The following is a 13,268-nucleotide window of genomic DNA, read 5'->3' on the forward strand; positions in this document are numbered from 1 at the left end:
TATTACATAACTACCAAAAGGAAAAACCAACTTGGTCATATTGGTCCCTAACCATCCTAAGGTGATCGATTAATCGCTCACTCAATTCATCCCTCGGAAGAATCTCTCGCTTGAGTTCTTCGATCTTGTTTGCCATTACTCGCGCTCTAAATGCCACTTCTCTCATCTGCCTCAGTATCCATCGCATTTCAGCTTCTTTCCTTTGAAGGCTTTGTGTGCACGAATCATTTCTTTCCCTCATTTGAAAATACTCTTGCCTTACTGCTTCATATTGTGCCTTGTAGCCCTCAATGGCAGTTTCTAACAAGCTACAGTCATTTCTCAACTCTTGGATAGTTTGTTCTTGTTTTCGTAACTTGTGCTGCAAAGCATTGTTAACACTTTGGAGTTCTTGCATTCTGGCTATTAGAGAAGAATTTGCCATGTTCACTTCCTCAAACTTGCTTCGCCACTCATCCCGCTCTTCCAAAGCCATTCGTACCTTTCTTGTCGTCTTTTTCTTCACTTCTTCTAGCTCATCCTCATGTCTCCGCTTCATATTCATCATCTCTTTTTTAAGTCTCTTTCTTGTCAACTCACTCTCTAGCAGGACATCTTGAGGTTCTGGGTTTATGGGATGTTTTGATGGATTTTTCGGGGGGCATACGACATCTTTCACCCTTTGGTCGTGCCAAGTATGATTCCTGTGGTGACTTCATCGGTAACCCTCCCTTGATCCACTCGACACGATTTCTTCCAATCTTGTGCAATTTCCTCAATTTTCTTTAGCGTTTTCGGCTCTCCATATGTAAACTCTAACTGGTTGAGCTGGTGAGTCACGGGCACGAATTGCTCAGATTTGAACTATCTCCGTACCATTATCGGTGCATAGCTAATGGCTCTTCATGGTCCCATCAGCGGCACCCACGGCTTGTCCCCTCATTTATACATTACTTGCATTCGCGGCATCCATGGAACTCTCCAAGTTACTTCAACGCTCATTAACCTCTAGAGATTCGCGACCCACTCTTTTTTCCTCTTGCAGTCAGGCCATACACTTTCGCAGAACTCAAGGATAAGGCAACTTGCAGACAAATAAGGCTTTCAAAATTTGCTCTCTTTGCATTCGAAATGGCTTTTGATCCATATGGTTAAGAGTTAGGCACATCCGATGAATCGTCCATCGCCTTTGCGCTGACAGAAATTCAAAGATCTGAAGGTTTCAGCTAAGATGGATGGGGCCGGGTTGATGCTCCTTGTCACCTGATCAAAGAAGTCTATAACTAATACCTCCACATGACCTAGAACCTTCGGGAAAACCACTAAGCCATAGATTGCCATCGCGAAAGCTAGGAAACCTTGTTCATTTTCCATGTGTTTTTTTAATATATCCGTTCAAGAAACTCCACGGAAGGCATTCTGTGTCTCCTTTCTTCTTCAGGTGCTAATCCACTTCTACCGTAGTCATTCCTAGCAACTTGGCCAACTTTCGCCGGTGTCCCGTCTTCTGGGCCCTCCAATAGATCTTGTCAAGCTGCATGTTATCTATCCGGAGTAGAGAGGAGTACTTTTCTATGGTAGGGGTCATGTCCACCTTGTTAAAGACAAAGCAACGATATGAAGGATCCCAAAACTGGACGATGGCTCGGAGCATCTAGTCATCAACAAGTACATATAAGAGCCATGCAATGTGTCCATACTTGCTCTGAAAATAGTCTCGGTGAGCACGTCTCCACTGTTCCTAAATTCCTATCATCTCTGTGAAGTCATTCTACTGAAGGTCCAAGTGAACTCTCTTGGGTAAAGTTGGGATATGTCCTTGGGTCAAACAGTCTCCTTTTTCTTATTGAATCTGCCCCATCTGTAACTCTATCTCATAGTCATTTCTGTATGTGTTGAGTGGATCTGCTGATGACGATGCCATAGATGTAACCGGGATCTCTTAGGTTGGATGTTATGTAGCCAATATTTCTCCTATATGCAATTACGATGCATGTAAATGAACATGTAACATGCACATGACAAGCAAAATAAACTTAAGTTAGTATGGTAAAAAGAAAGAGTGGAGTGTTAAAAAATAATTAGAGAATAATAAGTAATATCATGGGTATTACTGTCTACTCCACGATACTTTATTATCTCATGGTAAAATTTAAAATAGAGGGAGTGGAAGAAATTCTTTCATGTGTACCTATTTACAGGGTATACTTTCATGGGTATGGCCCTATCTAGGGTTAAGCTGCTCTCGGTATTCTATATGCTAAGCGAGGTTTATAAACAAAGCTAAGGTTCCCATATCGTTCCTCACTGTCGTCCACGCGGACTAGTAAGGCACCACGGTCCTCACCCATTACAAGCTTTAAATGGACTAGGTTCGATTTGAGTGGAAGTCTTCACTAGCCCATGCGAAGGTTATCACCTCACGAGAGCGTAGCTACTAAACTCCCTCCTAAAAATGGACATAACTCGAGTAGAGGGTTTATGCATGAATGCAAAATGTGCTGTGTGTGTGGAGGAAAACATCGAGTTCGGAGTAATATTTTCACATCCATCTATCCTAAATCCCCACAATTATTAAAAGTAATAAAGTAACAAATGCGAAATAAACAAATGCACTAAACAAAATATGCAGAACAAATCATCAACACTAAGGAAACATCGAATTATTTAAAGCCTTGGATAACCTATTATTATTTAATGGTTCGACTCTCGGCATTCCCCAATGGAGTCGCCAACTGTCGTAACGTGCGGGTTTGAGAACCCGACCGCCAGACGCTAGTGAAAACTCTAAAAAACTAAGAGTCGTCACCAATCCTTTTTACTAGGTGCGATTGGCCACCTATTGACTCGATTCTAATCGATGAAGCCTAAAATTAATTTTAAGCCCACCGAAAAAAACCCTAAGCTGGTCTACATTTTTCTAGATCTAAGTTCGAGAGTACGATTACCGAGGAAGGATTAGCACCCCCGGGACGCCCGTTCCATAAATGGTGCCATTTTAGATTATCCTATTAGGCTTTAATTTTTAATTTCACTATATTTCCTTAGTTATTATTCTATTATTTTATCTCCTATTTAACCTAAAATAGAATGCAAATGTGAGGCAAGATGAAATGCATGGTGTGGGATAAAAATATGTCGGATGAATAACCTTTTATTGAGGGCGTTCTCCTGAATCCGCCCATCATACTGGTGGGATCCGCGGTGTTCTCTCACTTAGGAAATTATTCGAGAAATTCGCCTTCGCAAATTCGACGAATAAATCTCATTATCGGGGTCATCGTACGTTTTCTTTTAAAATAATATTTTTGTGCATAATGAACCTAATACGGGCAAAAGCCTTTTATTAAAGATGTTCCTCGAGCCCTCCCATCATACTGGTGGGACCTAGGGACATCTTTACACCTAAAAAACTTTTTGAGGAATACCCGCCTTCGCAAGATCCTCGGAAGATCCCATCATCGGGGCTTAAACTCGAAAACAAAAATATTTATATGCAATGATGCAACATATATATATGCTATGCTAATGCAATTATCTATTTTTTTTGTCATTTTTTTATTATTTTTTTATTATTTTCATTTTATTTTATTTTTTATTATATTTTTTATTTTATTTCTAATTATTATTTGTTCATACTTTACATTTTTTTATTCTAAGTTACTTTTATATTTTCCTTTTATAATTAGATAAATTGTTTGTGATTCCATGTTATTTTAGTGAACAAAAATTTTATTATTATTTTTATCATACAATTTCTTATTTTTTTATATTTTTATATTTTTATTATTATTATATTTTTTCGTAAGCAATCTTTAATCCAAACCTAAAGCCTAAAATCTTATTTTATATATCTATATTTAATTCTTTTTTTTCTTTCTTATCTTTGTCTTCACATTTCTTTTTATAATATTTATTAATTCATAGTTTGTGCCACTTGATATTTAAGGCTTAATTTTAAATTAGTTGTTGTTTTAGATTTTTTATTATTATTTATTTGTTTTATATTTTTCTATTTATTTAATATCATGTATATTGTATATTCACAAATTAATTATTTACTATATATTTGAATTAATTTTTTTTTACCTATTGTTATTTATTTATTATTTTATTGAATAACTTTTGTATAACCAAATTCTTTATTTATTAAAAATTTCAGGATCTTGAAATCGAGGCCCTCCCATCGTACTGGTGGAGCCTTGATTCGATTCCGAACCTAGGGAATATGGGCCCGGGATTGCGACTTCTCGCATCCCGACCAATCATCCCATCATCGGTATTAAGTTAAACAATTAATTTATTTATAAAAATAGTTATTTGTTTTATACCATTTTCATATACATATTTATTTACTTATTTAGACTTAAACATTTATTTATTTCTTATTTTTAATTCTCTATATATTTTTAAAATCCCTAGTCACGATAAAATTTAAATTCTTTTCCTTGATTATCTTATACTTATCATGCTCCTCAACACCACTGGGCCAATCAACAAGTTTATACAACAAATAAAGAAGGGGACTTTACCTTGTTTGGATTCTAGTAAGGACCCAAAGTGATTGATCCACTAGGTAGTATTCCAAGCCCGTATACTTAGCCCACCGAGCCTTTCCGGAACGCACCGCTCCGATGCTTAAGCAGCAACAAGTCTCTAAGCACCCCACAAACGACGTCATCCAAAAGAAAGAAGAAAAAGCCTTTTGAAAGGCAAATATGACATCATTTCAAAGGTGGCAAATCCCAAGTCTATGAGCTCTTTTCTTCTTCTCTCTTCACCTCTTCCAATCAATTTCTCTCTCTTTAAAACAACATTTTTTTCTCTCTAAATCTCTCAACTACCGGTCCTTTCCCCTCTCTTTATGCCCACCGGCGACAGGACCTAAAGTTCCTCCTAATCGGCTGCAATACAAGCTTCATTATTCCTAACCCCGCGGCGCCGATCTCTCTCTCTCAAAGACCCCTCATCGGCAGCCACCACCTAGACAACCAGATCTCCTTTTCGCTGGCATTGCCCAGATCGGATCTCGCTCTTTTCGTCGGCTATCTCAAATGACCGGCCCTCTCTTCGTTGTCTCTTTGCCCGAACTGGTCTCTCTCTCTTTGCTCGAATTGGGCTTTACTCCCCTCGCTACCCCAAAGAAATCGGACTCTCTTCCACTCTCTCTCTCTGCCCACCGACGGCAAGACCCAAAAATCAAAATAAAAAAATTCTCCAAAACCCGGCTACTCTTCTCCTTCCATTGTGTGTTTTTGCTTGATTTTTTTGGCATTTTTGGTACATTTTTTGATTTGTGGATAGTTGTGGTTGGTTGGTTGGTTGGCTGCTAGAATAGGATTTTTTGGTTTTAATGCTACTAGTTTTTTTTTGGCTACTAAGGATTCCTAGGGTTTTTGCTGTGAGGGATTTTTTTGGTTTCCAAGTTGTGGCTCCTCCCTCGGATGAATGCTAAAGTGCCCCCTTTATACTGGGTTGAAGGGGGCACTCACCACTATTCTGTCAGATGCGAATTTTTCACGTCTAGCAGGGTGAGGGTGGCGCCTAGCAAGAAAGATGGTGCTTGGCAAGGCGCTTGACAAGAAAGATGGTGCTTAGCAGGGTGCGTCCGCACCCTGCCAAACATACTACTTTTTTTTAAAAAAAAAAAAATTATTTTATGATTCCTAATTAATTAAAATTTTATTATTTATTATATTTTTTTCAGTGTCTACACTCATTATACTTTTCCTTACTTGGTGTCTTTCAACTATAACAAGTTTTAAATTTTTCTTCTTTTAATTGATTAGGAGCTCTACAAGCTGAAAAGGACTAATCTTAAAATTCTTAGTACTGTTCACACTCCTCTAGCACACTAACGGGACCAACACATTCTCAACCAATATAGCATTCAAATCACTAAACCCTCTTAAAACTCCCAAAAAAAAATCGACATTTCTTGACTTGACCTATGTTGCTAACTTCTTCCTTGTCACTGCTAACTTTATTCTCAACTTGTTTGAACACTTCCCAATCTTTCAGAATGAGTGAAACGATCATTTAATATTCCTGCATTGTTATATATCTACCATTTTTGTTTGTGACAGTGTCTAATAAATCAAAGAAAATCATTATCATATTGTGCAACAAGAGGAATGTTTTACATTTAACAAATTGTCTTCTATCAAATTCTGACATTATCTATTTTTTTTCATTGACTGGCATGTGTATGATAGTGCGTGATTGAAAAGGTTTCATTGAAGAATATTTTTGTCTAAAACTATTATTTCTTGGTTAAAAATAATCAAAATTATGAAGAAGTTTATTTTTAAAAACATCTTATATTTGAGGGTTAAAAAAAATTATCCCACACAATTATTCGTAAAAGAATTATTGTAACAATCAAAACAAGATAATATTACTTATTTTTATTGAGGATTTGGCCAAATTTGAATCGATTGATTGTTACTTATGATTTTGAAAACGAAAATTGGATGGCTTGTTTGGTTTGATAGAATTTGTTTTTCATTTCATTTTCTTCAAATTTTCAATCGCTTTCCTCTTGCTTTCCACGGAACTTGGATTTGCCCATACCGTCCACCACGTAAGCTTTCCCGTAAGGACATAAACGTCCTTGAAACAAAATATCAAGGACTTTTTTGTCAATTCATCGTAAACCCCAGCACAACCGCACCTCTTCTTTCTTCCTTTCTTTCTTCTTCTTCTAAAGTGCGGAGATAAACTCAAATGATGAATATATAGAAGAAAGAGTCCGCCAATCTGAGTTATTTCCTGACCTTTAATTTGTAAGATCTAAATCTGATCAAAAAAGAAAAAGCAATGGAAGAGGTGAGATCAGCTGTGGGGGAGCACATGGAATTAATGGCGGATCTAGTTCAGAAGCTATCTTCGGAGCTCCGTTCGGGCCTACGACCCGCCTACAATAACTTCATAGGATTCTTCCACGCCATCGACTGGAAGGTATCCTCTCTTTGTTTTCTGTTTAATTCCCGAGAAACTGAGGAAATTTTGAGGGGATTTACAAAATCTGGATATTTGAGGTTGGAATGAGTGCTTTTGATTATTTTCTCGTCAGCATTTTCTCGGTAACCGGACAGAATATTACTTAATGGTTAAGAAGTAAAATTTGAGAGGAAATTCGGCTGTAAAAATTCTGTTTTAAAAAAAATAGGAGTAAAGAAAAAGTAGATTTTTTTTAAATATTTCATTCTGAAGCATGTAATTTGATTGCATAATGCCCAAAATATCAATTAAATTGGTGATTGGAACAATTCCAAATCTTAGTTTGAATTGGAAATGATGTCCTATTCCAATTCTCTACCTGATATACCCAGTGGGAAGGCAGTTTGGAGTTAGATGGTTGCAGCTCTACTATAATGTTGATATATGGTTTTCAAACTAAACATATGGTGCATGGTTTGTGAGATTAATCTGTCTTACTTTGAGCTTTTTGATCTTCAGTTTACTAGTTCAGCTATTCCTAACATGAATCTAGCTTTAATGCATGGTTGTGAGTAATTGAAACTCTTCAAATGGGATGCTTAAAGCCAAAATATCATCATTTGGATGACTCGTTGTTTATCATCAAGTCTTAGGCATTGTCCTTATATTCAATATGACAACATAACTGCAATGTTAAAGGTTCTTTTGTTATGTGTTTTTATTATAATTTTGAAGCGTGAGGGGGTTTGGGGTGCTAATCTGACTTGATCTCACTTGAGTTCTTTATCTAGCTTCTATTCAGAACAATTTGCTAACCCACTTTAATTTTTTGCTCTTGTTGGCAGGAACCATGGTTAATGTGCTTGCTGGCATTCCATGTTGTCTTACTGATAATAACAATCTTCTCAAGGAAGAATACTAACTTCCAGATGTGTTTGTTCCTTCTGGCATGTAAGTTTGTTGCCTTGTTATCTGCAATCACCATTGTTATATCAGTATTTAGATCTCTCCTCATGACTAGAGTAGTTTGTGTATCAATCATATTGATTACTTGCTTTATTTAAGTCCGAAGCTTAATACATAAACTGTCTTGTTGTGGTTGAATGATCAAGGACATATGTAATATTGCACATTAATATGTCATAAAGACCTTGCAGTTTGATCATGGTTGGCCCAATAGTCATTGACAAGTCTGTATTCTCTCAATTAACAATTAATAGTGTTTCCTTAAGCCCACCTCTTCAGTGAATAAGAAAAATGTACAAGTCTATTTAAAATTTCTAATGAATACAGATGTCCCAATTACTCTTTTGTTTTAAAACAAAGTGTGCTTTGGATGCATGCAATCTTCAATTCCAGAAGGTGAGAAGGATGCTATCATTTCAAATGTTCTTCTCAGCTCAAAATGTACACCAAGATGCATAAATAATGAAACAACAAGCAGAAATAAATAAATTAGTGCAGCAAAAGATGGTTCTCATTCTATAGCTAGCCTAAAAGTTTTAGAGGTCCTCTTTCACATCTAGGGCTTTTGTCCTTCATTGCATGCAAAGTTGGTTTGGGAGACAGAAGCCTAGTGTTTGAGAAGATATCCATAGAATGGTGATGTTTACTGGAAAGAACTCTGACTAGTTTTCAAATAATAACAGTAGATGACTTGATAGGCAAAAGAACCCCTGTTTATCTTCATTTAGGGTATGTACACTTTCTTCCATGTCTGCTCCTAGCCTCTTAGCCCTATAACCTTGATAGTCAACTATGTAGATATGGGACATAAAGTAGCAACTTTCCATGCAAGTGAATGTTTCAATTTTAACTAGGATGTCTAGTAGTTGGCCTCAAGCAAGGGATCCAAGAAATAGGACTTTCAGTTTCAGAATTCGTTTTTAAAATTTCTTTGGTTAAGCCATCTGTGGAGTCAATAAAGTAGAAAACAAAGTTGAAACTTGTAATCAAAATCATTTCGCCATGTGATGTGGTCATGAATATAGACGGGCATAAGTTTATAAACCTTTACTGCAGTCAATCTCGGAGTTTTTATTTTTTATTTTTTTAAGTGTTTTCATGAGTATCCTGGGAGTCAACACAGCTGAAACTTTGGGATGAAGATCATCTTGCCATTGAGGGGGTCATGAGAGAAAAAGGTTGAAGTCCAGTGTACATCCATTTATAGGTTGCAAGTCTTATATATTTATTTAATTTTTTTACAGTTGGAAATTTTGATTAATAAGTCTTATTGAATAGAACTTAACTGAGTAACCAGCAGTAACTCAATATTGAAGCCTTTTAATGTTATCAAGCTCTCTAGGACCATTAGCAGCAATATAGAAGCCATTCAATGTCATCAAGCATTCTGAAACAGTTAGCAGGATCAACTGCGTGTCTGCACAAAAAGTCATCTCTGTTGTTTACTTTCTAGCAAATTAGTCTGTATTCTGTTACATACATCACCAAACATCCAAGCAATGTGAAAACAATATTGTAGTTCAATTTATTTTGAATATTCTTTGCAATTCTAGCTTATATGCTTCATGATGTCTTGTAGTGGTTGGTGTATATCTTGCTGAGACGCTCAATAAATTCCTTGGTGACAACTGGAAGAGGTTTGCAACCCAAAATTATTTTGATCCAAGTGGACTTTTTTTATCAGTACTCTGGTCTGGGCCTCTTCTTGCTATTGCAATCATCATCTTGGTCAGTGTTCAGGAACTTCTTTTCCTGTGCTCCCTTTGTTTGAAACCTTTTTCACCTTTCTCTAAACCTTAACCTCTGCTTCTTTCTGCAGATAAACACTCTCTTTACCATGTGTTACCTAATAGTTAGGTGGAAAAAGGCCGAGCTCAGACACCGTGCAAGGCTTTCTCGTAACAAGCAGGATTGAAATTACCTTGTACTGCATTGCTGCCTCTTCTAGTTCGTTAAGCATGAGCAATACATGTTAAATTATTTTTAGTTTTTTGTTTGTTACATGCTTCTTTTTATTTCTAGAGTTGCTTTTAGTATTTTGTGTTCTTTACTTCTTTTCATAAAGTAATCTCCTTACTATTCTCAAAAAAAAAAAAAAAGTTGTGCTCTTGCATCATGGTCTCCTTTCAGAATGGGTTAGGAGGTGCAAGATAAATTTTCCATTTCTATTTCATCCTTAGTGCGTTTAAAATGGTGTATATCATTAGATGGGCAGGGCTGTTTGCTCTAGATTTGTGTACCATTCAAGTTTTTATTTCAGCAAAATTCAGTTAGTTCTCATTTCCGCATATATGGTTTTTGTTCAGGCATATGAAATGAGGTTTTAGAAGTTTAGCTGTTCCGTCTGGGCCTGCTGCAAATTTTAATAATTTCTCCCTGTTAATTAATCTATATAATTAGGAAATTTTTTAATGTGATGGACATTTTTATTATCTTGTAAATGCTATGTCATGTGACATATAAACTATAAATTAAATCAGTAGGTAAGGGTTAGTGGTTCTTATCTTTGCCCCTAACTATTAGCAAGATTTTAGGAGATTGACAAAAGATATTTGTAGCAGCCTAAGGGTCCATGTTAAAGTAGGAGTTTGACCAGAAAAACACGTGAGAGCTCGGTTGGCAGAACCACAAACGTCTAACCGGCAGAATTAGCTAATTACATGAGGAAGATCGAGTCAAGCTTATGTGATGGCAGAATTAGCTATTACTAAAATTCAGCTACTAGACTTGGAAAGTGGAGGCGGTGGTTGCATTTCTGGAGGAAGGTGCTTTCTGTGCACCAAATTTGTAAGAAAATGGCTAAAATAGTGTTGGCAAACATGGTATAGATCTAGTGGCAAAAATGAAAGCAAGGACATGTGGCATGATCCTATAGAACCAAGAGCTCTGTACATATTGATGCTGAACCAAAGAAAAGACTCCTATGACTCACACTTCTCGACACAACTCAAAGCTCAATTATCCAAGTCCTTGGCTTTAAAAAAACAAAAAATGTTGTCCTGGCTACAGCAGCTATTTTGTCATTAAACTCTTAGTAAGCAATCTTTTTAATCTCTATCTCTAACAGCCATTATGATTATTTCTTGTGTTTTGCAAGCTTGTCGAGTACTTTTTAATCAATTCAATCAACCCCAACAAATTGCCTTTTTAAGTTTGTGCAACTTTCACGATTTTGAATAATATGTCTATTGCAGTTTTCTTTAATTTCAATTGTATTTATCAGATTTGTTACTTTGTGTTTCTGTCTATCATTATGGTATTGTGATTATTCACTTTTAATGGTTTAAGCTTCATTGCAGCTTCAAAAGGAACCTTTGGTCGAGACATCTTCCCAAGGTCGAAATCATTTGATCAATTTACCTAAGGTGCCTTTTATTTTTTTTACAAATATAATTAACACGCTTGATAGAATTAGTGTTGCAAAATAGAAATCAACACTTCTTTTGACATGCCCGATGGGACTTAGATCAAATATGCCACTAAACAGAAACAAATGAAGGAATCCCAAGCACCTGAGATGGAAGCATTTGCCACTCATGTTTGTGACAACCCTTTTTAACTCTAATGTCTCAACTAGTAGGTCTTGCACTCGCGAGAATGACAAATCAAAAGAAAAGATTGATTGATGAAGTGGTCCAATCTTCTTGAGAAAACATAAGGGCCATGGCCAAATTTGTTAACAAAGATACTGATGTCCGAAGAAACGAGATAACTGTCAGTAGGAAAATTCTTGAAGACCTCATTGACAAATTGTTCTACAACCATGCTGGGGGCAAGAGCAACCTTCCACAAGAGTGGATGAGACAAAAATTAGAAATAGCGAGCGGCTTGTGGCCCAAGATTGACTAGAGCATTTATTAGCCCTCTCAAGTTGGAAAGCACGAATGCAGCCCTTTGTATAGGCCTACTCCCAGGTAGAAAATCGAGCCTACCTAGGTAGATCGTGATCAGTTGGTCGATGTGGTGTAAGAAGTATATAGGCCTAACTTTCGCAGAATTGGTTGCCCACGACGAGGCCCTTATAAACATATGGGCTCTCAGTTTACTATGGCTACGCTACACTTGTTCTCCGCTGGACAAGTCTGTCAATATTTTACTTGGGTTTAAATACAACTGTTATACTTGGCCAATGCATAGCAGTGGATAATAAATGTGTTATGTATTCTTGACTTGTGGATTTTGTCACTAACTGTCTTTTGACTGTTTTGAGATTACGGATTTAATCATGAAGTACATTCTATTCGGTATATTCATATTATACATATACGTTGACATGCATCTCCATATTTTGTCCATGCATTAAGGATTATTGAAATGAATTGTGAGACTTGCTTGGATCTAGCAAATTATATTTGTATGAACTCTTGCACCAATCATGGTCTTGAAAATAGGTTGTGACAGTTGCTTATCATCATAACTTTGTAAATTAACTAAGAGAGGCTTGTATAATAGGGTGGCCCTCGTCTTGTTGCCTCTAGTCTAGAATCTCTTAACCAATAAGCTCCATAGTATGATTGACTCCCAGTAAACCACCTACAAAATCCTTTAAGATCACTTCCTAAGCTGTGGGTATTGCATCAACCTCAAGAGGCTGACCCTTAGTCTGTACAATAGTAGGCGTATCCGTCCTCCCTAAAATAACGGCCTTGTCACATCTGTCACAACCTTCGATAGGCATAAATGGTCTTATGGTGGTCTTTGTAGGAGCATCTGGCTCTACCACACCTCTTGCACTAGCTCGTGGCCTAGGTGGCATATTGTGAAACCCCAACCTTTCATTCATGTGGAATTTATTTAAGTTGTAATTGTTGGTATAAGCCTTAATACAATTGTGTTGATGGATGAGTTTCCCAACTATTTTGTTATGAATGTCTTCCAAATATTGTGTTATATTGGTGTAAGATCCATGGTTGAAAGAATAGGAGGAAAAAGGAAACCAAAAGAATGTGTTTTTGCAAGTTAAGTCATGAAAGATCGATCATTCGAAGCTTTTAGGCACAAAATAGCTTATAGAATTAAAAAAGATCGACCCTTGAAGAGAGAAGTGTTAATCCCTAAACATTAAGACACTTTGAATAGGTTTTGGAATTGAAAAGATCGACCCCAAAGCCTTGAAAAGCTTATTCCTATAACACAGAACATTTAGGATAGCTTTTGGAACAAGAGGGATCAACCTTTGAAGAAAGGAGCATCGATCCCTGCACAACAGAACCCTTAGAATAGTTTTTGAAATCACAAAGATCGACCCCTAAGGGTAAAAGGTCAATCCTTGCAAGTGAAAACCTAAAATTTGCTTCTAGAATCGAAAAGGATCTAACCTTAAAGATTTAGGGTCGATCTTTGTAACCATAGGGAAAAAAAATAGACCTAGGGATCAACCC

General features: G+C 36.6%; 1 protein-coding gene across 1 annotated transcript; it reads left to right on the forward strand.

The window, feature by feature from the left end:
- Nucleotides 6,630-10,177, forward strand: LOC18593145 (transmembrane protein 18). Its single transcript, XM_007020212.2, has 4 exons — nucleotides 6,630-6,939; nucleotides 7,767-7,872; nucleotides 9,467-9,615; nucleotides 9,707-10,177. Exons 1-4 carry the CDS (start codon nucleotides 6,799-6,801, stop codon nucleotides 9,800-9,802), a joined length of 492 nt encoding a protein of 163 aa, XP_007020274.1. The 5' UTR covers nucleotides 6,630-6,798; the 3' UTR covers nucleotides 9,803-10,177.

The sequence above is a fragment of the Theobroma cacao genome, chromosome 8 (assembly GCF_000208745.1).
Source record: "Theobroma cacao cultivar B97-61/B2 chromosome 8, Criollo_cocoa_genome_V2, whole genome shotgun sequence".
NCBI classification, from domain to species: Eukaryota; Viridiplantae; Streptophyta; class Magnoliopsida; order Malvales; family Malvaceae; genus Theobroma; species Theobroma cacao.

Coding starts and splice junctions, on each gene's coding strand:
- LOC18593145 (XM_007020212.2), top strand. CDS start 6,799: ATGGAAGAGGTGAGATCAGCTGTGGGGGAGCACATGGAATTAATGGCG. Junction 6,940..7,766: donor TCCACGCCATCGACTGGAAG/GTATCCTCTCTT, acceptor TCTTGTTGGCAG/GAACCATGGTTAATGTGCTT. Junction 9,616..9,706: donor CTATTGCAATCATCATCTTG/GTCAGTGTTCAG, acceptor TTCTTTCTGCAG/ATAAACACTCTCTTTACCAT.